Source organism: Rhinatrema bivittatum, chromosome 9, assembly GCF_901001135.1.
Source record: "Rhinatrema bivittatum chromosome 9, aRhiBiv1.1, whole genome shotgun sequence".
Lineage (NCBI taxonomy): Eukaryota > Metazoa > Chordata > Amphibia > Gymnophiona > Rhinatrematidae > Rhinatrema > Rhinatrema bivittatum.
This window is the reverse complement of record NC_042623.1, coordinates 15,370,112-15,395,498: the sequence shown is the minus strand read 5'-3', so window position 1 is coordinate 15,395,498 and position 25,387 is coordinate 15,370,112. Positions and strand designations below refer to the sequence as shown.

At 42.0% G+C, this 25,387-nt stretch overlaps 1 protein-coding gene across 2 annotated transcripts in view; it reads left to right on the top strand.

Moving 5' to 3' along the window:
• Positions 1–25,387, top strand: part of TAF3 (TATA-box binding protein associated factor 3) — a 251,788-nt gene that overhangs the window by 78,523 nt on the left and 147,878 nt on the right. The window contains exon 3 of one of the 2 annotated variants that reach the window (XM_029615440.1): positions 17,491–17,550. The exons of the other annotated variant lie outside the window; for it this stretch is intronic. Within the exon in view, the coding sequence (XP_029471300.1) occupies positions 17,491–17,550 (60 nt within the window). The remainder of the gene's footprint in view (positions 1–17,490; positions 17,551–25,387) is intronic. 2 annotated transcript variants of the gene reach the window in all.

Genomic DNA, 25,387 nt, shown 5'->3' with positions numbered 1-25,387 from the left:
TTACACATGTTAGGTCCCATATTAGGAGCTACCACCCAGGAAAGAGATCTAGGTGTCATAGTGGATAATACATAGAAATCAGCTCAGTGTGCTGCAGAAGTCAAAAAAGCAAACAATGTTAGGAATTATTAGAAAGGGAATGGTGAATAAAACGGAAAATGTCATAATGCCTCTGTATCGCTCTATGGTGAGACCGCACCTTGAGTATTGGGTACAATTTTTGTCACCGCATCTCAAAAAAGATATAGTTGCAATGGAGCAGGTACAGAGAAGGGCTACCAAAATGATAAATGGGATAGAACAGCTCCTCTCTGAGGAAAGGATAAAAGGGTTAGGGCTGTTCAGCTTGAAGAAGAGACGGCTGAGGGGGGATATGATAGAGGTCTATAAAATCATGAGAGGTCTAGAACGGGTAGATGTGACTCGATTATTTACTCTTTCGGATAATAGAAGGACTAGGGGGCATGCCATGAAGTTAGCAAGTAGCACATCTAAAACTAATCGGAGAAAATTATTTTTCACTCAACGCACAGTTAAGATCTGAAATTTGTTGCCTGAGGATGTGGTTAGTGCAGTTAGCGCAGCTGGTTTTAAAAAGTTTGGATAAGTTCATGGAGGAGAAGTCCATTAACTGCTATTAATCAAGTTGTCTTAGAGAATATTCACTGCTATTACTGGCATCAGTAGCATGGGATCTTCTTAGTGTTTGGGTAATTGCCAGGTTCTTATGGCCTGGATTGGCCTCTGTTGGAAACAGGATGCTGGGCTTGATGGACCCTTGGTCTGACCCAGTATGGCATGTTCTTATGGAAACTGAAATGAGTGGAGGAGAATCCTAGTGGTTAGAGCAGCGGGGCTATGAATAAGGAGACAAGGGTTCGAGTCCCGCTGTCTCTCCTTGTGACCTTGGGCAAGTCACTTTACCCTCCATTGCCTCAGGTACAAACTTAGATTGTAAGCCCTCTGGGGATAGGGAAATACCTACAGTACCTGAATGTAATTCACTTTGAAGTGCTGAAAAAAGTGCGAAAAGCGGAATATAAATATAAATAAATGAATGATATATGAATTATATTTGAATGACAATGAGCCCAGAAAAATTAACACTGAAATGATTTGATTTTAACAGGATTAGATATGGTAAGTACTGGAACAGTATAGACCAGTGGTTTCTGCATTTTGTATGCTGAAACTACTGATGCTGGGATGAACTCGATGCCTGTCACAAGTCAAAGAAGCTTGAAAATGCCATTTTATGGTTCTTAGACAAGGCTTATTACTTCTCTTGTCAGTTTTTTACATAAAAGACTCTGCATTTGTTTTTAATGGATTTTGGTGAAATTCTAGGGATAATGTTCCAGAAACAAATGATGGTAACACCTTTTTAATAGACTTACTTTATGTATGAATGCTGATGCTGGTGGTACAGATTTATTGAGGTATAAGCTTTCAAGGACAGGCGTCCACTTTGTCCGGATGCTTCTCACAAAATGGTCTCTTGGCCCCAATAAATCTGTTAAGGTCAATTTTCAAAAACCCGGAAAATGGATAACTTATCTGGCTAAAATTATCCAAATAAGTTATCCTTGATGTTCTGCGGACTAAATGTCCCACTGAATATCTTCTAATAGCTATCTATAGGCCTCATTTTCTAAAGTATCGCAGGCCTGTGATACTTTAGAAAAATGCGGTAATGAGGGGCGGGGGCTCGAAACGGGGGGGGGGGGGGGGGGTCCTGCGCTAGCCGGCAGCGACCGCACCTTCGCGGTGCGATCGCTGCCAGCAATGCGCCAAATAACTACACCATAAAAGGTGTAGTTATTGGGCGCGAAATAGTCAGCGAAAAGGCTCCTTACCTTTTCACTGTCCGTGCTGTCCTCACAGAGTCGGCCCCGGTGACGCCCCGACTCCTCCTCTTCCGGGGCCGACTCCGCCCTGACCTTCGCTAGCAAGCCTGCGATAGCCTTAGAAAATAAGGCCTTATGTTTGAATATTGCCACTTGAAGCTTAATCGGCTATTTTCAAAAGAATATAGCTGGTTCAGTGCCCACATCAAAAAAAGAGAAAAAGAAGCTGAGTGGACCTGATGACTCAATCCCCTGCGCCGCCCCCCCCCCCCAAATCTAAAAAAAAAAAAAAGAATGGTGAAAAGCATAAGTTGTCTCAGGCCGATTGCTCCCACCTCCTAGAATGTTCACAAGATTGTTGAAAAGTACTTACCTCCAGAGTGCCCCCCCCCCCCCAACCCCTTCACATGACTGAGAGCTTTGAACAATCATCCGGCTTCCAGCACATCCAGCGTTGCTCTTACAGCAGTACTGGTGGCTTAATTTTTATAGGTTATGCTCCTTAGGAGAAGCCAAAATAGAATGAGGGATGGGTGACAGTAGACTGAAGAGAGGGACATATAGTACCCGTATAGTAAATGATACCAGAAGACCATCTGGTCTATCCGTTCTATCCAGTTATTCTGACTCTACTGCTAAGGATACATCTCAGCTGCCAGCCACTGGGGGTGGGGGGACAACCTATCTCTAAGATTACTGCTTATCTAAGGCAATCATTTTCTTTCTCATTTGTATTCTACCATCTTTAGATGACGAGCAATCAAGATCCTCACTTAGTTTCCGCCTGTACCCACCTTTCCCATACCTGGTTACAAGGTTCTGTAATAATGCAAATAGCTGTACTAGCATGGCAGTTACCCAAGCATCTAACCACCTAGGTCTCCTGTATAGCCTGCCTGGCTACGTGAGTGCCTATGTTTTCACTATAGCTTCTGCTTAATTACAGAACTTGAAGCCTGACAGATATACAGATTATATCATCACAGCCTTATCAGTCACCCGAGTCACATGGATGTCCGAATTAGTAGTAGGGCTTTTAAAATTTTATATTAACCTCTTTGCATACATTCTGGCAAGCCCAACACCAATTGTTCAATCGAGAATGTTTAAGTATGTGTTGGTAGGTCGGGCTTTCTCTACTTTTAGCAACTGCGGATTCTCCATTCTTATTCCATGCCCTCTTAAGCTTGATTAATGCTTTAGTAGTACCCATCCACCCCAAGAGGACATCCCAGGCTTCTACATCTATTTCTATGAAAATATTTCTTGTTTCTCCTTGGAGCCTCATATTATGAGTGCTTGTTCTAGAATATCCTTTCCCTTGAAAAAGGTTTGTTTTTTTTCATTATTAATAGCTTTCAGGTATTTGAATATCTCCATGTCATCGCTTTCTTGCCTTTCTGAAGTGGTTTACAGGCCTTCAACTCAAATGGAAGAACTAGACAGAGATCTGGTCGAAGACATCAAAAGGTGGGAAAGAAGGGAGAAGTGGTGATTGTTGGAGACTTTAATCTGTCAGACGTAGACTGGAGAATCCCTTCTGCAGAATCTACCAGAAGTAGAGGGATAGTGCTTGCCTTGCAAGGGGCTCTGTTCAAACAAATGGTAGTGCTCTGTAACAGGGATAATGTCTGTAATGTCCAGGTGGGTGCCCACCTCAGCACCAGTGATCATCAAATGGTATGGTTTGACATCGCAAATAGGATACAAAGAAGTCAATCAAAGATCCGAGTTTTGAATTTCAAAAATACGGACTTTGTCGAAATATAGACGTATATGGAGGTAGAACTAGCAGGCTGGGAGAAAATGGGAGAGGTGGAACAGTGGGCCAAACTAAAAGGAGTAATTACAAAAGCAACAAATCTATATGTTAAAAAGTAAACAAAAGTAAGAGAAATAAGAAACCAATCTGGTTCTCAAAGGAGGTGGCTGAAAAAATAACAGCAAAAAGAACAACGTTCAAGAAATATAAAGGATTCCAAAGAGAAACACAGGGAAGAATATTTGGTGAAACTGAGGGAGACAAAGAAAGTAATCAAGAAAGCAAACAGGCAGAAGAAAGGATTGCCAAAGAGGGTAAAGCAAGGTGACACAACATTTTTCAGGTACATCAAAAAAAGGAGAAAGGTCTGAAGTGGTATAGTGAAATTGAAAGGTGAAAAGGATCAATGTGTAGAGAGAGATGAAGAAAAAGAAATATTAAAAAATTCTTCAGTTCGGTGTTCACTAAAGAAGACTGTCTTGGAGAAGGACAGTCGCCAGTTAACAAGACTGTGGATGGGGTGGAGTAGATGAAACTCAATTTACAGAAAAGAATGTATGGGAAGAGCTAGTAAAAACTGAAAGTGGACAAAGCCATGGGGCCTGATGAGGTTCATCCCAGGATACTGAGGGTGCTCAGGGATGTGTTGGTGGGTCCGCTGCATGGACCTGTTCAATAGATCTCTGGAAATGGGAGTGGTACCAAGTGGTTGGAGAAGAGTAGTAGTGGTCCCGCTTCACAAGAGTGGGAGCAGAGGGAAGGCTGGAAACTACAGGCCAGTTAGCCTCACCTCAGTGGTGGGAAAATTAATGGAGACTCTGCTGAAGGAAAGGATAGTGAACTGTCTACAGTCAGGAGGATTGCTGTACTCGAAGCATGGATTCACCAGGGGAAGGTCCTGTCAGACAAATCAGATTTACTTTTTTGATTGGGTGAAAGAATTGGATCAAGGAAGAGTGCTCGATGTCTGTCTACTTTGAATTCAGCAAAGTTTTTGATATAGTCTGCATAGGAGGCTTGTGAATAAAATGAGAAGCTTGGGTGTGAGCGCCAAGGTGGTGCTGTGGATTACAAACTGTTTGGATAGAAGACAGCATGTAATGGTAAATGGAACCTATTTTGAGAGAGAACAGAGTTAAGCGGAGTGCCACAAGGGTTGGTGTTGGGACCGGTCCTGTTCAAAATCTTTGTGAGCGACATTGCAGAAGGGATAGAAGATAAATTTTGTCTGTTTGCGGATGATACTAAGATCTGCAACAGAGAGGATACAGCAAAAGGAGCAGAGAGAATGAGACATGATTTTAGGAAGCTTGAACAGTGGTCGACGATATGGCAGCTGGGATGCAATGCCAAGAAGTGCAGAATCATGCATCTGGGGTGCGGTAATCCAAAAGAGCTGAATGAGATGGGGGGGTTGAAATGCTGTTGTGCACGGAGCTGTTGTGCACGGAGCAAAAGAGGGACCTTGAGGTAATAATGTCTAGCGATCTGAAGATGGCGAAGCAATGTGACAAGGTGAGGCCACACCTGGAATTATTGTGTTCAGTTCTGGAGACCGTATCTCAAAAGGGACAGACAGGATGGAGGCGGTCCAGAGAAGAGTGACAAAAATACTGGGGTCTCCATCAAATGATTTATGAGGAGAGGTTGAAGGACCTAAATATGTATACCCTGGAGGAGAGGAGGTGCAGGGGTATATGCTAGACCTTCAGATATCGGAAAGGTTTTAATGATGCACAATCGACAAACCTTTTCCTTTGGAAAGAAATCAGTAGAACTAGGGGTCACATAATGAAACTCCAGGGAAGAAGACTCAGAACCAACCTCAGGAAATGTTTCTTCACAGAGAGGGTGGTGGATGCCTGGAATACCCTTCCAGAGGAGGTGGTGAAGACAAAAACAGTGAAAGATTTCAAAGGGGCATGGGATAAACATTGAAGATCACTAAATGTTAAGGGATGGAAATGAAGAAAAGAATGTATGGGGGTAACTTGCTGGTGTGGCAGTTACTAACCTTCACCAATAAGCCTTCATACTGTTGATGCAACTCCATTATTGTTCTCTGCTTTAATGGCAGGGGGAAAAGAGGAGAAGGGGAATTAGATTCAACCAACAAGGACATTGAATTTTATGGTCTGAGAAAACAAATAAGCATTGGAGTAACTTGCTGATGTGGCTGTTACTACCCTTAACCAATAAGCCTGAAACTTTTGATGCAACTCCAACATTGTTCTCTGCTTCATTGGCAAGAGGTAACGGGGAATTGGACTCAGACAGCAACCAACAAGGGCCCTGACTTTGACGGTTTGGGAACCTAAGTATTGGGGTGACCTGTATGACATGGCAGATGCTACCATAAGCTGGCTGGGCAGACTGAATGGACCATTTGATCCTTTTCTGCCGTCATTTTCTATGTTTCTATATAATGATGCTTGAATCTGATAGCTAGTGTTTGATGGGTAAGACTGGGTAACAAATATTTTCTTTGTAACTAAGAATTTTACAAAGGAAAAAACTCAGCTTTTTAAATTTGATTCTTTAAGATCATTCAAAGGACAATTTGAAGGGAAGTCTTATGAATGTGTTAGCTTGGATATATATTTAGGTAAGTATTTGCATTGAGAATTAATAGTTACCTCAAAACTTTGTGAATGACTGTAATGAAAAAAAGACCACAGATTTGTCTTCAGCAGGTGTCTTTTTGGAAAATGTTTTTGCCAACTTGGACACGAATTGAGAGAGAAAAATGAATAGAGCTGTAAATCAGATGACCATAAGTTTTGATGCATGGCATTTTACATATAGCATATATTTATATTTACTGTATATTTTTGCAATAATTTGTTGAGCAGGAAAGCCATTTTAAAGCAAATGCCTTGCCTCAAAGCTGGGTTCAGAAGGGATCTAGGAATGATGTTCCGAAGGTCACAAGGAGAATTGGGGGTGGCAGTGTGTATAACTTGGTCCTAGGATTTTGCCTACAGTGGCTATAAAAAGTTGATCCCAAAATGTTCTGGGTTGTTTTTTTTTTTGTTTTTGCTTTATAGCCTGGAAGTAAAATGCGTTAAAATAGTTTGTTCATCCTACCCCACAACTGCCAAGAGAAAAATATATTCTAGAATTCCTTAGAAAATGAAGTAGAAATAAGAGTATGAAATAGTTTAGTTGGATAAGTCTGCACTCACCTTGTATTTCTGTAGCAATCCTAAATATTTAAAGCTCTGGTGGTATCCAGTCGCCTTCAAAAGCACATACCAGGTGAATTAGCTCCACCTGTATTGAATTGTACTGATTCTCATGATGACAGGATAAATTCAGCAGTACCTTTTTGGTTCTTTCTGCTGGGTAATGCATTTCAAAGCAAAGACCTAACCATCTGCACCAAGGAGATGTTCAAAGAACTCCAGGACAAAAGTTGTGGAAAAGGCAGAGATCTGGCAATAGCTATAAATTACAATATCCTTTGGAGCACGATTATGATGATTATTGAGACGTGGAAGGTGTATGCACGACCAAGATCCATCCTAGATCAGGCCATCTCTCCAAATTGGATGACCAAGCAATGAGGCAACTTTGAAAGAACTACAATCTTCCATGGCTAAGACTGGTCAAAGTGTGTAAATTACAACAATATTTCAAGTACTCCACAAATCTGGCCTGTATGGTTGGGTGGCAAGAAGGAAGCCATTACTCAGCCTACCTTGAATCCTGTTTGAAGTATGCAAAGGAACATTTAGTAGCCATGTGTTAAAACATTTTGTAGTCTAGTGAAACTAAAGTAGACATTTTTGGCCTGAATGCAAAGCACAAACCCAACACTAGAGAACACACATTGTGAAGCATGGTGGTGGCAGCATCATGTTATGAGGATGACTTATTGACAGAGACTGGGGCACTTGTCAGGATAGATGGGACAATGAATGGAAAAAAGTACAGAAAAGTCTTTGAGGAAAACCTGCTTTATTCTGCAAGAAAGCTGGGATGGAAGTTCACATTTAAGTGTGACAGTGACTCGAACACTGCCAAAGCTACACTGCAGTGGCAAATAATCAAACAGGTAAATGTCCTGGAATGGACCATTCAGAGCCCTGACCTCTATCCAGTCAAAAATCTGTGGCATGACTTGGAAGGTTGGTGCTCAGCACTTCCCAAGAAACTTGACAGAACTTGAACAGTTTAGTAAAGAAGAATGGTGTAACATTGACAAATCTCAGTATGCAAAGTTGATGGAAACCGGTCCTAAAAGACTCACAGATGTTATTGTTGCCAAAGGTGCTTCCACTGAGTTTGGATTCTGAGGACTGCAGAGTTATCCAGTTGTTGGATTTTAGTTTTTTTGTTATTTTTATATGTATATGGCATTGTTCTTCAGTAGAACGTTTGAAAGGTGTAGGGTTATGGTGTGTAGATTAATGGAAAAATCTTCAGATTCATGCAAGTCTGCGCACTGACTCAAAAATGTGAAAAATGTTCAAGGGAGTGTAAACTTTCCGTAGCCACTGTAAATCACAGTGCAGTAATGTAACCATTAGGTCTCGCCACACAGGGCACATGATTGATTTAGGGCAAGTGATTGATTTGAGTCGCATCATCAGATGATCAAATTGCTCAGCTAGCTGACACACCCTGAACCTGTTTTTCTAGTACAGTGTTGAACAGTGCAATGGTAGTTGGAGCTTTCCAATGTAGGCATGAAAATAATATATAAACCACAAAACTGTATATTATACCATAGAGCCTGTGAATACCATCCCCCATACACAGCTCACGCACACACATGTAAGAGATCTCGGGGTACTACTTGACAATCGCCTAAACCTAAAGAAAATGATCACCACCACTACCAAAGATTGTTTCTATAGACTTCAGGTCCTAAAAAAACTCAAACCGCTTCTATTCTTCCACGACTTCAGGACAGTTCTGCAAGCCTTGCTATTTGCTAAAATAGACTACTGCAACGCTCTCCTCTTGGGTCTCCCCAGCTCTACCACCAAGCCTCTACAGCTGATACAGAACGCCGCGGCAAGAATCCTGACCAACACCATCCGCGGAGAACACATATCACCCATCCTCCGCAACCTACACTGGCTCCCAGTGAACTACAGAATCCTTCACAAATCACTCGTCTTAATTCACAAATCCATCTACAATCACCTGCATTTGGACCTTGAATTCCCCCTCAAACTCCACATATCCAACAGACCAACCAGAGAAGTATATAAAGGAACCCTACAGGCCCCACCTACAAAAGCCACTCGCCTCACCCCGACCAAAGATCGATCCTTCTCGGCAGCAGGCCCAGCTATCTGGAACAACATCCCCTCCGACCTTAGACTGGAACCCTGCCTCTTAACATTCAGGAAAAAACTAAAGACCTGGCTTTTCCGCCAAGCCTTCCCAGATCCACCCGACACCCACTAGATGACCGAAATTCCCTCCATGAACTATGGATCCCCATACTAATTCCCTTCATGAACTATGAGAACATAAGAACATAAGAAAATGCCATACTGGGTCAGACCAAGGGTCCATCAAGCCCAGCATCCTGTTTCCAACAGTGGCCAATCCAGGCCATAAGAACCTGGCAAGTACCCAAAAACTAAGTCCCCCATACTAATTCCCTTCAAGCCCAGCATCCTGTTTCCAACAGTGGCCAATCCAGGCCATAAGAACCTGGCAAGTACCCAAAAACTAAGTACCCCATACTAATTCCCTTCATGAACCATGGATCCCCATACTACAATCAAGTTCTTGATAAGAGCCTCTCCTGATTCTTCAATCGTTTCTACTCTTTGTTTACTGTGTTCTTAGGCCTTTCTGTCTTTCCAGCAGTCCTTGCTTCCAAGTTTGCTTTCCTTGTTAAATGTAACTTTGTTCTTCCTTCTTCAAAGTATGGTTTGGTGTGACAGTTCCCCAATTTGATGTAAACCGATCTGATATGGTCTTTTAACCATGAAGGTCGGTATAGAAAAGTGTTAAATAAATAAATAAATAAATAAATAAATATGAAACTCTGTAGGTGTAATATGGGGTTATGAAGAGATTCTGAGACCAAACGGGAGTAAGTCTTATCTGCCAGGATACAAAGGATAGTGTATCCCAAGAGCACCCCTAAAGCAAGGAGGAAGTGGGAGGATCTTGAAGGAATAGGTGACTGTTGGGATGTTTGAATAACAGGAGAATCCAGGGTGCTCAGCTGGAGACGGGGAGCTGACCATGAGCCCAGAAAGGGAGTAGGAGAGGTGGCGCCAGGAAGGTGATTGCTGATGTGCTGGGGCCAGGGAAAAGCTGGCTTGTTAAAAACTGTGAGTGTGGTCAGTTATCTGGTAGGAAAGGGATAGAGGATAAAGATAAAGAACAGCATAGCCTTCCTGAGAAGAGAGGGCAGAAGAAAATAAAGGGTAAGGAATAAAGGGGAAATCACCCACCTAAAAAGAGGGATTGGTCTCCAAAGCAGATACTGTTTGCAACTGCCCAAAAAAGAAAGGGAGCTGTCAGGGGGAAAGGAATAGTTGTAAATTCTTGATCTAAATTGTCTTTGGATTCAATAGATAATGATCTTCCTTAGTTGTAAATAAAGAAATTATTTCCATGGGAAATCGCAACAATGATCCAATTATGAACATTTTGGAGAAAGAGGGAAGAAAATCATTCCACAACATCCCCCTTTTCTGGTGTAGGGTGCTAAACCGAAAGAAGACTGATAGAGCCTTCATGAGGGGAATAATTGCCAAGTCAGTCCTGGATCCAGGTACAAAGAGTTTACACTGGGGAAATGAATGTTTACATAGATATTTAAGAAAACAATATATGTTTATATGGAATACCTGTTATTGGTTGAGTGTTAACTTTTGCACATTTCGGCTAAGAGAATCATACTCATGTAGGGCCGGATTTTAAGAGGGACGTGCGGGCGTACATTTGTGCGCGCAACCCGGTGCGCACAAATGTACGTCCAATTTTATAACATGCACGCGCATGTTATAAAATCCAGGGTCGGCGCGCACAAGGGGGTACACACTAGTGCAACCTTGCGCACGCCGAGCCCTAGGGGAGCACCGATGGCTTTCCCTGTTCCCTCCGAGGCCGCTCCGAAATCGGAGCGGCCTCGGAGGGAACTTTCCTTCAGCTCCCCCCCCTATCTAACCCACCCCCCAGCCCTACTTAAATCGCCGCCCAACCTTTATTTTGTAAGTTACAGCTGCCGGCCGGCCTAGCAACCCTACTGAGGCCTCTGGCCATGCCCCTGCCCCAACCCTTTTTTCAAGCGCCGGGACATACGCGCGTCCCGGGGCTTTGCGCGCATCGCCGGGCCTATGCAAAATAGGCTCGGCACACGTAAGGCTTTTAAAATCAGTCCCTTAGTGCATAACACTATTAAATAATATGACAAAGCCAGCAGAGTGCTTATTAACCCATAATCAGTTTATCATTAGTTACAAGTGAATTGTGGTGGCATTTCTCCATAGAAAATACTTGTGCTTTCATTGAAGGGTAAACATTAAAGAAATATTATAGACTACAAGTTTGCATGTATTTTAACTTTTTTTGGCATTTGGTGCATTTTTCCTCCATTAATGCGGTGCTTCATCGGATCAGAGTCCCAATCTTGCCTATTGACTTGAACACAGCATCAGAACCTGTAATTTGAGGGTTTTTCATCATTGCACGCTCTAGCAGTAAAGTCCAGTCAGTCGGAGGCAATTACATAAGAACATAAGAAATTGCCATGCTGGGTCAGACCAAGGGGTCCATCAAGCCGATCATCCTGTTTCCAACAGAGGCCAAACCAGGCCACAAGAACCTGGCAATTACCCAAACACTAAGAAGATCCCATGCTACTGATGCAATTAATAGCAGTGGCTATTTCCTAAGTAAACTTGATTAATAGTTGTTAATGGACTTCTCCTCCAAGAACTTATCCAAACCTTTTTTGAACCCAGCTACACCAACTGCACCAACCACATCCTCTGGCAACAAATTCCAGAGCTTTACCATGCGTTGAGTTGCCAGAGTATATCTCCTCAGGGGTTCACCCTCTTCAACATTAGAGTCCTGGCTAAGTGAATCCCTGTCAGTAGATTCAAATGAAGACTCTACAGGTATACCATCTAACCCGCTTCCAGAATATCCTGATCACACCTTGGAAGACCTCACTTACTCTAAATTTGTGGAAAAGATGGGGATGATGCTGGGAGTCCATGTCTATACAAAGACCCCCATTTGGAGTTGCTTGGTCTGCTTCAAATTCTAGACATCCTGTCAGAACTGGCAGCCCTTACAGTTCACGACATCCTTAACATCTTACAAATGGGAGTGTGGGAAACTCCTATTTCAGGCATTTCTATGGCAAGAAACTTGACCTTAAATATAGAGTTCAGAAATCTCTGGGATATGGCATTGTCCAACTACCACAACAGTCTGTTGTAGTATAGTCTGCTATGAAAAATGCAAAAAAGGCCAGAATTGTAGGGATGTGAATTCGTTGCTCCATTAGTTTAATTCATTTAAGCATTACATTTTTATCTCACAAATGGATAGTAAGCGTATCAAAATGGATGGTGTGTGCATAAGTACACACCAACTCCATATGTACAACACCATCCATTTTGGCATGCCTGCTAGCCATTTGTGAGAGAGGCTCGTACTGCCGAAACGAATGGAGCAACGAATGCACATCTCTACAGAATTCACTCAGACTCACCACCAGGGAAAGACCATAGGCTACTTAACAAATTTGGGCAAGAGAATCTTTCAAAGTTCTTGCTTTCTGTTCACATCACTATCCACCAATTTTATATAGTGCAATACATTCACAATTATATCCAGAAGCGAAACCCTTTTCTACAGCTGGCAGAAGTTTGCACTTGTTACTCCCAATATCCAAAAAATTCTTCCCAAAAAGCTAAACACCAAATGCTTGTGTATACATAAATCAAATTTAGTTACGAGGAAAAAGACATAGATGCATTAATGCTTCACCATATATAGAAGTGGAGGAGGCATATGCTCATGTGTCATCACTGGTCTAAAAAACCTCCGTCCAACCAATTCTTTAGAAAAAATATCTTTACTAATCGAAAACTGGCAATGTCCTTGATTCATGTTTCTTGTATTTCTGCTTGTCAGGGACTTGGCAGTGTCCGTAGTACATTTTTTTAATATATATTTTTGTTATTTTTTAGAAAGTGCAATTTTCTTTAAAAACTTGACCTTTAGCTTAACTTGTGAAGCAAACCAAACTTTGGAACAAGGTTTTCCCTGCCTCAATTAATCGCTATTTCTCTATGCAAAGAGCAAAACTGCCAAAACTTAGCTTTTAAGAAGCACGGCAAGCTTTGAAACAAGGCTTCTCTTTTCCTTTGTTTCTGCTTCTCTTTGCAGATATCAAAACAACCAACGATGGCCAATGTTTCACAAAAGCTGCTTCAGGGTACCGTCTAAACTAGAAAATACTGTGGCGTTCATAAATGCTGGAACATGAATTTTGCAGTTGTGACGGCTTATAAATAGAATCCTACTTACAGCATTAAATGTATTCAGTATTTCTATTATTAAAGTAAATATGCTTTTTCTTCATTGCGTTGCTTTGTGATTGACCATGTATAGAATGATATTGGAGGTGGAGATTGTGATTAAAAAAACATCTGGTTTAGTTGGAACAAAGATGGATATTTCGTCTACAGTCGGTTGAACTGTCAGGTTTAAATGTGGCCATTAAATGGGCTGCATTCCTTTAATCAAGAAGATTTTTCAATAAGCATATTTCATCTTCACTGGGATAACAATTTATTTTCAGTGGATTTGTTTCCTTGAGAATTGTGTTCAACAACATTGGACAACTTATTAAAGACCCTTTACAATAATGTTGTATTCACTGCACATGTTTAGATTTTTGTATAAATTTTCTGCACATGCTCGGGCATTTTTGGCACAATTTCCACTGAGTAGTCAGTTTCAACATATGCTAATAAATAATCAGCCAACTCTTCAAAAATGGGTCTACATTTTGAGAGTGAAATGGGATCGCAGTGAAATCAGCACTGCAGCTCTCACAAGTTGTCAATAAAAAGGTGTCTTGCTGCTAACAAGGTCTGAGAGTCACACTGAGAGAACCTAGTGAGCAAAAAGCACTCTGGGCAAACACTGCAACGCTCAGATCAAAATAATTAAAGCCAAAATCCTAATGGTCAGGATTGTTCAGAACTTTGTGCGCCTTTGACATTTTTAGCCTCACAAAAAGCTTGTTCAATTCTTCAAGGTCCACCAAACTGTTTGGCCACGCAGTTAAAACTGAATATTTTAGTCTCCTAGTTTTATGAAAAAATTCAAAAGAAAATTCAGAGAGAATTGGACTTGGCAGGTCATTCACTTAGGCCATGTTTGGAGGAGAGAGTTGATTGAAGGGCTGTCCTCTCTGAATTTAGTAAATTGAGTGTTAAGGAGGTAGGTGACATTTTAAAAACAACAAGGTCCATATTCAGAAACCATTCAGACAGATAACTCAAAAGATTATTCATTTATACCATTTTTATTCAGCTAATTCACAAATCTTTGCAGACTACATCAGGGCATTCATAATGAAACAAACACATCAGTCAGAGAGACTCCAGCAGGACATTTGAAACAAACAGGAAAACAGTACGGGTACAATGGTTTCAGCTAACGAGTGTGAAAGCAATTATTGGTTACGATGAGAATTTGAAAATGTGATGCAGGCTGCAGTATTCCATAAATGTATAATTCATGGCAGCTATATATAATATTTTTGGTTATGCAACATTTTGGTAAGTGAACAGAATTAAACAGGATGCATCTGGGAATTTCTTTTTCAGCTTTCCCAAGCATAAGCAAGGCCTATGTCAGAAGAAGTCTTGAATGAATGAACCTAATTACCCTCAGGGCCCGTGTTGGTCACTCTTTAAAATTCTTATAAAAACAAAGAAATTAATTATCTGGTATGAAAATGGGTTATAAGTCTGTTGGCAAACATTCAATTAACTTTTTAGTGCTTGCCATTTAAAAGTTGGGTTTTAACCAGCCAACCAAGGAGAACGACTTTCCTTTGAAACGGGGCTGGAGTGGAACATTGTACTGCATGGCAGCTTTGCTTAGATGGCCACTTGTACTTGGTCAGGAGTAGTTTTCCCAGGATCTTTGAGTCTTGTAGCTGGTTATATTTTACACATGCATGTGAGATGTAATGTATTTGGGTGACTATTTTATATGCAGAAACTTGTGGTGATTTGGTTTTGCATTCAGACTGAAGAGGTTAAAACTAATTGATCCAAAAATATTTCAGGGCTATCATACTTATTTTGTAAATCTGCTCATCTTACAAACTGAAGAAAAGAGCAGCTTAGGATCAATCTAAAAACAAGTTACCTTCAGTTTAATTTTTCATATTGAACTCCTGAAGTTATGGGGGATGTTCACTTTGGCCTCACTTTTGATAAGTGACATGACTGCAATTCAGATTATTCATTTCAGAACAAGTATATGGTTTATTGTTTGATTCAATTCTAATGTGTGTTCCACTGGATTCTAAAGATATAAAGCAGGAGTCCCCACACATTTTATGAGAAGGGTCAACACCATCAGGGCTCCCGTGGCTGTCCCAGGCAGCAGAGAGCCCCTAAGTCTGGTTCCTCAGTCAACTCCGGGGATGGGATTTAGACTGGGTCGTAGGAAGCATAGGCCAGTTGCCCATACCCGGGATTACCCTTCAGTTGGTGGCAGGCTGTGGTTCTTTGTGAACCAGTGGACCAGTATAACCTGGACCACTAGGTTCTGTCCATCGTCTGCCAAGGGTATCAATTGAATCTATTGGGTGTCCCACCAAATTGCCCTCCGTGCCCATTTTGGGGGCCAATAACACATCAGGAGGTACTACTAGCAGAACTCTCTTGTCTCTTAATGGCCAGAGCAGTCAAGCCCCTACACAAGGGCAAAGAGGATGGGAATTCTACTCCAGGTATTTCCTGATTCCAAAGAGAAAAGGATGACTCCTTCCCATCCTAGTCCTAAGGGCCTTGAACAAGTTGCTATGAAAAGAGAAGTTCAAAATGGTTTCTCTGGGCACCTTGAACCCCTTTTACAAAAAGAGAATTGTCTATGCTCCCTCAACCTAAAGGACGCATGCACTCTTATTGAGATCTTCCCTGTCACAGGAAGTATCTCCGATTTGTGGTGGGGAAAACAGCACTTCCAGTACCAGGTGTTTCCGTTCGGGCTCGCATCAGCCCCACGGATCTTTGCAAAATGCCTGGCCATGGTGGCGGCACACCTCCGCAGGCTGGGGGTGCATGTTTTCCCATATCTGGACAATTGGCTGGTCAAGAGCACTTCTCAGGAAGGGTCCACCAGGTCCATGTGCTTGATCATTCGGGTGTTGGAATCACTAAGGTTAGTTCTCAACTACCCAAAGTCCCATCTCAGCCCATCGCCTCAATTGGACTTCATAGGAGCCTTGCTAGACACAGCTCAGGCCAAGGCCTTCCTGCCTCACCAGAGGTCCTTCACCTTGGCGATCATCGCAGCAGAGATTCATCATAGCCAACAGTTGTCAGCTTGGCACACGTTGAGGCGGTTGGGTCATATGGCCACAGTTGTCCATGTCCCTTGGCAGGTTTACACAAACAGTCCAGATCTGAGGTCACAATTGCATCTGGCCACTCAGAGCCTCCAGGATTGCATTTGAGTCACCCCGACTATCCGGCACTCATTGTCCTGGTGGCGGGTACTTTCAAATCTGGAACAAGGGATCTCTTTTCAAAGTCTCCCTACTCAAATTGTAACCACGGATGCATCCACCCTGGGGTGGGGAGCTCATGTAGATGGGCTCAGCACCCAGTCTCTGGTCCACTCAGAAATGTGCTTGTCAAATCAATGTCCTGGAGCTTCGGGTGATCAGGTTACACGCTATGGGCTTTCAGAGATTGGCTGTCCAACAAATTTGTTCTGATCCAAATCAACAACCAAGTAACCATATGATATGTCAACAAACATGAAGGCATGGGATCGTACCTTCTGTGTCAGGAAGTAGTCCAGATCTGGTCTTGGGCCCTGTCCCACGGGATGGTGCTCAGGGCCATGTAGCTGGCCAGACGGAGAATGTGGTAGCAGACAGGCTAGGTCGAGCCGTCAGACCCCACAAGTGGTTTCTGGACCTGGGGGTAGCGAATTGGATATTCCACCTCTGGTGAAGCCTGGATGTAGATCTGTTCACGACCTCCCCTACAACAGGAAGGTGCCTTGGTTCTGCTCCCTGTACAGGTCAGACAGCAAATCAGCCTCAGATGCCCTGGCCTATCATTGGGGCAAGGGCCTTCTGCATGTGTATCCTGATTCCCTTAGTGGCGAAGACTCTCTTGAAGTTTCACTTGGACAGGGGACCATGAGTCTCATAGCCCCTCACTGGCCGTGACAGGTCTGGTTTCCACTCCTACGGGAGTTGTCTATCCGGAGACTGATCAGTCTGGGAACTTCCCCAGATGTCATTGTGCAAGATCAAAGCAGGCTCTGGCATCCCAACCTCCAGGCCCTTCGTTTACAGCCTGGATGTTGAGAGATTAATTCTGCAACCGCTTGATCTTTCAGAAGATGTGTCTCGGAGAACATGTAAAATAGAGAGCATATGTTTATTTCCCTGTTCAGTGCAGGTTATTTCTAATTCTGCCTTCCAATCAAACATCAGTGCAAATTCAAGATGCTTTTCTGCTCATTATCTGTAGAGATTTCTAGATTGTTTTCATATTATAGTTTGCCAGCACTGTATATCTTAGAGATTTTTAAATGAAAGAAAATCAGCTGTCTCGCTTAGAAAATGGTCATTGGTGAAAACAAATTTGATAATGCATGTTTACCTTTGTTTAAAAACAGAGGATGGTCTTCAGTCTATTCCAGAACTATATGGCTCTCACTTTCGCTCTCTGTATGCGGGTATGTATATATTTATTTATTTAAAAGCAGTTATATCCCACCTCATCCACTGTTTGAGACAGGTAACAAAGTATTCATAAAAGATGTAATCATCCATAGAACTGAGCAAATAAAACATAAACTCAAACTTCAAAGCATAATATATAAAAAATACGCTATTAAATGTATTTGTGTGTACATATGTATGCATATATACACACACACGCACAGGCTGAATTTTTAGGGAGGGAAGTGGTTTTCTTCCACTGCGTAGGTGAGTACATAGCAAAGTCTGCCGGAGTTCTCCTGGAAGCAGAGAGAATTATCAGAGCGACCGCATGGAATGCAAAGGTTGATCTCCTGAATACAAATAAAGTATTCAGTCTGTGGTTCTGCCTGACAGAGCTGGCGGGTTTGGAAATGCTGCGATAAATGCACTGATAATTTCCAGGGAAAGAGAGCTGCGGAAAAAAAAAAAAGCCTGCTGGAGTCTAGTGTGTGTCCAGTTAGTTAGAATTGCATGACTTGGTTAGGCACACTGAAATTAGATAGAATTGGCTTAAGAGAAATTACATCAAAGGTGATTAAAAGCTCTCCTGGGAGAGGGTGGTTATCACTTTTCTCTGAAGTCACTTGAGTAAGTGCTTTAGCAACTCTTTTTGTTTTCTTCCTCCTCATTTTTCGCTTTTCTTCCACTATTCTTGGAAACTGCTACTACCTGGCGCCTTTAATTCCAGTCTGGAGAATGGATGAATGGCTTCCTCCAGAGTTAAATACTGTATCTGTCATGGCTCTGCATGTGGTCAGTGGGCCATGTTGGCAAATCACTTGCCTGCTACTTGTACCCCATGAGGGGAAGGGTTATGGTGGTTAAAAAAAACTCTTCTCTTCTCCCCACATTTTGTCTTATTTATTTATTTATTTATTTATTTATTTTATTTATAACTTTTCTATACCGAAGTTGAAATAACAATTACTTATCACTACGGTTTACATTTCAACCTTAAAATAGACAGTAACAAATAATTGTCTTACAATGAAACAAGGAGGAAATAAACTTGGATAACTTAAGCAAGGGGAAAAAAACAAAGTAACAAACTAGTAAAATCAGGATTATTGGGGTAGTGGGCCAACTGGGATAGGGAGGTTGAATGGTGGAGGGGGGGGGGTGAGGGAAGGAGGTTACTGCAGCTTTATTGGAAGACAAATGCATGAATTGAAAGCCTAGGTGGTGACAAAATATGCTTAGGAAAAAATATACTTAGGAGGAAAGGCTGGGGAAGAGATGGTCCATGGCGATTGTAGCGGGGACGCGTAGCTTATGGGAAAGCTTGTCTTGGTGCAAGGAGCTACTGTACTAGGCCACTAGGCAATAGCAATCATAATGCGATCAAATTTGACTTAATCACTAGGAGGACACCAATTAAAACTATTACAATAGTATACAGCTTTAAAAAGGGAGACATACAATGAGGAAATTTAAAAAAACAAACTAAAAGGCGTGGATATTTAAAAATCACAACCAAAAAAAACAAACAAAAAACGTTCACAATATAAGAACTGTACTAAACAGGAGTGAACAATAAATATCAGTAGCACAGCATCAAGATAGTATCATATAATCAGTGCCTGCTGCTAAAAAAGCAGTCTTAGCTCAATAAGCTCTATTAATCCAATCATATAGCATCATAGATGATATTTTTTTAGTGTACATCAAAACGTGCACTCAGTGAAAATCAAATCCAGTCTTCATATAAATTCAATAACATGGTCTTAGATCACAATTCATCAAGACTATGTGAATCAAAATACTGCAATACTTGTCTGAAAAAACTTCACTTCCAAAGTCTCATGTAAATAAACCTGGTCAAAACACCAAAGCTTTTTCTAGAATCATCATTTTGTGGGAATAAAAGACATTGTCTGACTAGCAGAGTTTTGGTTCTCATGCCTGCTTCAGGAGGTGTACTTCAAGCTTATTTGTATGAAACGGTCCCTCCCTTTTACATATACCAGGGAATGTTGGGTTCACTTAACACAAATATGCAAATTTCTGTGCACAAAATAAGAATGAGACTGGAGGTGATCATATCTGACCATAAGGTGGTCAACAAGGTGATGACAAAAACCAGAAGGATGCTTGGAAGCATTGGGAGAGGACTAGATTGCTAGAGATCACACCTTCCAAAAGATATAGAGTCAGTCTGGAGGGCAGCTACTAAAATGGTCAGTGGTCTTCATAATAAAGTGTATGGCAGATTTAAAGATCTAAACATGAATACAGTGGAGGAAAGGAGAGAGAGAGAGGGGGGAGATATGATAGAGATGTTTAAATACCTCCAAGGAATAAATGCACGGGCCACCTCCTGTGGAATTGAGGAGTCATGGGATACGGGTTAATCGGGGTAGTCTCAGGAGTAACCTAAGGAAATATTTCTTTATGAGAAGGGTGATGGAACTGCCTCCTTGCGGAGGTGGCTGAGATGAGGACAGTATCAAAATTCAAGAGAGCATGAGGATCTTTGAGGGAAGGAAGGGACTAGACAGTTGAGCAGGATGTGTGGATGAACTGTGTGGTCTTTTTCTGTCATTTTTCTATTTTTCTGTATTTCTACAGTCTACGGGAAATCCTCGACTTAAGGTGTTTTGAGTTGCGATTCAAAGTTGTTTCTAAATTGGCACCTGTTTTGTTTTGGCTGTAAGATGCCCGAGTGTCCCCTTTAGGTGGACTGATGCCCGTGAGGCCTGGCGCAGGAGGAGTGCCAGGGAATGTCCTTTCATCAGAACAATGTTGGTGCAATATCCTGTGGGCATGCCTTGGCATTTTCCTCGTGAGACACAAAAATGTAATATAAATGTCTGTGCTTTTTCCAGTACTATATATTAATGAATTCTGGGTTATTTTGGACGTTGATTCAGAGCAATTTTGCCTTAAGTCTGAAGGCTTTTGTACTTTGTTACAAACGTGATAAGTTCAGTTGTATATAGATAGATGCATTCATCTAATTTGTGAACTAGGTTGATTTGCATAAGACCATAAGAAATTGCCATGCTGGGTCAGACCAAGGGTCCATCAAGCCCAGCATCCTGTTTCCAACAGAGGCCAAACCAGGCCACAAGAACCTGGCAAGTACCCAAACACTAAGAAGATCCCATGCTATCCTGAAAATCAAACCAGTATGTGGTCCTCAAGAATGGAGTTGGCATTCATGGTTTGGGTAGTAATTTATTTATGTATTTATTTAGTGTTTTTCTATGCCGGCATTCACGAGATGTATCACATCATACTGGTTTACAATTAACAAAGGGGGTGTAAAATACAATAAGAATATTAACAGTTGTGGAACGAAAAACGTTGCAGTTACAATAAAACAGGGAAATACACAACTGGGATCAGTGAAGAGTCGATAGGAAATTAACAGCAAGAACAAATTTATGGAATTTACTAGTTAAAGGAGTTTCGCAATAATATTGTTTATCATGTTAAGGTAAGGTCTGAGAATCTGTTAGTGGAGAGTTAAGGTTCAGTAGGGGTCTGAGAAGGCTTTCTTAAATAAACCCTGTTTTGAGTCTTTTCCTAACAGTTGTCTGAGAAGGCAAGTGCAAAGTAATTCTTGTAGAGTACGCAACTGTTGCTTTTCCCCTGAGCCTAGCCAAACTTCAGCTGTCTGGAAAGTGAGCACCGTTGATCCATACTCAGAAGTGACATCAAGCATTTTCATGGATTTCTTCCTCTGAATGTGGTTGTGATGATTATTTATGAAAAAGCTGGTCTTGACTAGTTACTGAAATGCTTTTAACTGGATTGTAACTTTAGCTGGCCATGGAGGCAAACTGATTATTCGCACTTAACTTGAGACTTGGTACCTGCATAAGGCTTTTCTTCAAACAGAATGCTAAAAATATCCCAATTAATGTAGCTACAATGAGTGATAAGTATCCAAGAAGATACTTGCATATACCTATTTGAGATTCTCTGCTCACTGCTAAAATGATTCAGCGAGTATCACCAAGGTACACCCAGAAACACAAACAATGTTTTGCCTCTCATCCGTGATTTACAGGAAAAATGACTCTGTTCTTTGAAGGTTGCAGACAGGTTTCTGTTTTAAGATATCCACAATGAATATTCATTATGTATTTGCATTCATAACAGCAGTAGCATCGTTAGATTGTCTAAGAACCAGGGAATTGGCATAACTTGGTTACCCCAAAGTCAGACCTGTTAGTGGCTCTTTGGACTCGTAGTTGTGTGCCCCTGTTCTAGTAGGCAAGGCCCTTAACATAGAAGAATTGTATTCATATGTCAGTGTTTCACCAGTAAGAGTTAGATATGTGCTCAGCTCCAACTCTCTTGATAAAAGAAGTCAGGAATGTACCATGCCCATCGTAAGTGACAAGATTGTAAACCATGCTTTATTCATTTCATTGTACGCATAAAATATTTTGCATAGTATTCCGCTAATGAGAGTGCACGTTTTCTGAGCTTTCTGCTCATTAGATTTATCAGTATTTGGTGAATATTTACCAAGTTTTATACATTTAAGAGTCACGCCGAGTGGTTTTCTTACTTTCTAATCTGCATTTTTTCATTTCATTTTACTTTCCTAGTTCTGAACACAAAAAAATGCAGTCAGACGAAAGGTCCATGAAACCCAGCATCCTGTCTGAGAGTTGCTAATCCAGGTCACGAGTACCTGGTAGAATCCCAAAGAGTAGGCATAACCCTCCTTGCTCATAACCAGGAATAAGCAGCAGCTTTCCCAGGTTTGCACGGCTAAGAGTGCTTTACGGACTTCTCCAGGAGCTTGTCCAAACTTTTCTTAAATCTAGCTATACTATTTGCTTTCGCCACACCATCTGCAATAAATTCCACTATTTAATTGTACTCTGAGAGAGAGAGAATAATTACTCTGCTTTTTGTAAATAAGCTTCATGGGGTGTTCCCTAATCCTAGTACTATTTGAAAAGGTAAATAACTGTTTCCCATTTACCAGTTCCACCCCACTCATGATTTTATAGACCTCTGTCATAACTCCTCTTAGCCCTGAAGAACCCTAATCGGGTTAGCTTTTCCTCATAAAGGAGCCATTTCATCACCTTTATCATTATGGTAGTCCTTCTCTATACCTTTTCCAGTTATGCTATATATCTTTTTTGAGATGGGGCGAGCAGAACTGTACACAATACTCGAGGTGCTGTCACACCATGGATTGATACAGAAGCATTGTGATATCTTTCATTTTATTTTCCGCTTCTTTCCTAATAATACCTAACATTTTATTTGCTTTTCTGACTGCCTCTGCTCATTGAGCCAAGGATTTCAAAGTATTGTTCACTATGACTCCAAGATCTTTTTCCTGGAATCTAATAGCACATGCCTGTAGTTTGAATTATTCTTCCATGTATGCATCACTTTGCACTTGTCCACATTAAATTTCAGCTGCCATTTGGACGCTCAATTCTCTAGTCATAAGAACATAAGACTTGCCATACTGGGTCAGACCCAAGGGTCCATCAAGCCCAGTATCCTGTTTCCAACAGTGGCCAAGCCAGGTCACAAGTACCTGGTAGGTTCCCAAGGAGTAGATTCCATGCTGCTTAACCCAGTAGTGGATATCTGCAACTCCGCCTTAACCTTTTAGATCCCGCTCATTGAAGGAATTATTTCCTGATGCCCCTTTTACATATCTTAGTTAACTCAAATATGGTATTTATTTATTTATTAAAAATAAACTTTTTTATACCGGTTCACATTTCTAACAAAAAGGATGGAAAATACATAAAACAGGGCTTAGGGGTGGTATAAATATGGTATAAAAAAATTGCAAGTAATTAAAAGTTTATGAAAAAATGTTCCACTTGTGGAACATTGGTACCAAAAAGGTTAATAATATGGACTTTTCCTCTAGTCCTCTTGCAATTCCTCACAATTGGCTTATGATTCAACTACTTTGAATTATTTTGTCTTATCTGCAAACTTGATCACCTCACTCGTTACTCCCTTTTCCAGATCATTTATAAATATATTAAAAAGCAATGGTCGCAATACAGATCCCTGGGGCACTCCACTATTTACCTTTCTCTATTGAGAGAAATGACCATTCAGTCCTATTCTCTGTTTCCTGTCTTTTAGCCAGTTATCAGTACACAATAAGACATTGCCTCCTATCCCATGACTTTAATTTTCTGATGAGCCGCTCAGGACAGACTGTCAAGTGCCTTTTGAAATTCCAGATACAATGTATCAACTCTCACTTTTGTCCACATGTCGCTTTCCTTTGCTAAATCTGTATTGCCTCTGCCCCATTAATCTGTTACTATTCAGATGGCCAGTAATTTTGTTCTTCAGAATTGCTTCTGCCATTTAGCCCAGCACTGATGTCAAGCTCACTGGTCTGTAGTTTTCCAGATCACCTCTGGAATCCTTTTTAAAAAATGGGTGTTAGATTGGCTACCCTCCAGTTCTCAGCTACTGTAGTTGATTTGATTAAGAAGTTAGAGATTACTAGTAATAAGTCTGCAGACTTGGTGATTTGTTACTCTTTAGTTTGTCAGTTTGCTGTTAAGAGGGGGTGTTTTAGTGTGCCCTTGGGCCTCAGCCCGATCCCAGACAGATCCAGGACTGAACAGAGGGTTGACGGCGTGTTCCAGCATGGCAGAGGGTCTTACCCTCTGCCAGGCCTGCAAGCTCCCAAGGCCAACAACATGATGATGTTGGACCATTCCGAGCCCTTTCGGACCTGCCGCTTAGATTGGCATGGAGCAGCAGGCCTGGCCTGAGGACGAGGGCAGACGGGCCTTGACATGAAGACATGACACCAAGGTTGATGCAACGGCATCGCAGACGAGGGTTGAAGACATGACACCAGGATTGATGCGGATGGCATCAGAGACGAGGGCTGGAACAAGACATGACACCAAGGTTGATGCAACGGCATCACAGACGAGGGTTGCAGACATGACACCAGGATTGATGCGGATGGCATCAGAGACGAGGGCTGGAACAAGACATGACACCAAGGTTGATGCAACGGCATCACAGACGAGGGTTGCAGACATGACACCAGGATTGATGCGGATGGCATCAGAGACGAGGGCTGGAACAAGACATGACACCAAGGCTGATGCGAAGACATCACGGACCAGGGTCAATGCGAAGGCATCCCGGACCAGGGTCAATGAGACATCAGATACATGACGAGGAACTTGAAGTCCAGATGAGACGGGAATCTGGGCGGAAGGACATTGGCACTGTCTCACAGGGCGCCCTACACAGCCAATCGCAGGGAAGAATCCAGCCGAGGCAGAACTTAGACGACGGAGCCATAAGTCATCCGGAGCTCCGCAAAGGCTGGCAGGACATGACTGCTCAGGAGCACAGGAACGAATTCCATCTGCAGGCCACTCCACGCTCGGGAAAGACGTCATCCGAGGAAGCAAGGCCTGACAGGACCAGAAGGCTCAGGAGCGCTGAAGACACAGGAACAAGACACCAAGGAACTTGGGACATCAGGAAGCAGAAGATCAAGACGAGACACCAGGACACCTGGACGAGGACCTCAGGCATGAAGACTTGACATGACATGAAGACAGAACAAAGAGGAACTCCATGAAGAAGACCTGACGGAGCTCTGGCAGGCAGGAGCCTCCAGAGTGAAGAAACTCCGATGCAAGGCCAAGACTGAAGTGACGGAGCAGCCCTTTATAGGGCTCAAGCAGGAAATCAGTCCTTAGGTGGGGCCAGCACACTTCCTGTGTCTGGCCCTTTAAATTCTGTAGAGAGGCGCGGCCGCATGCCTAGGAAGGAAGCAGGAGCTTGTGCAGGACCGCGGACAACGGCCTGCACAGAACGTCG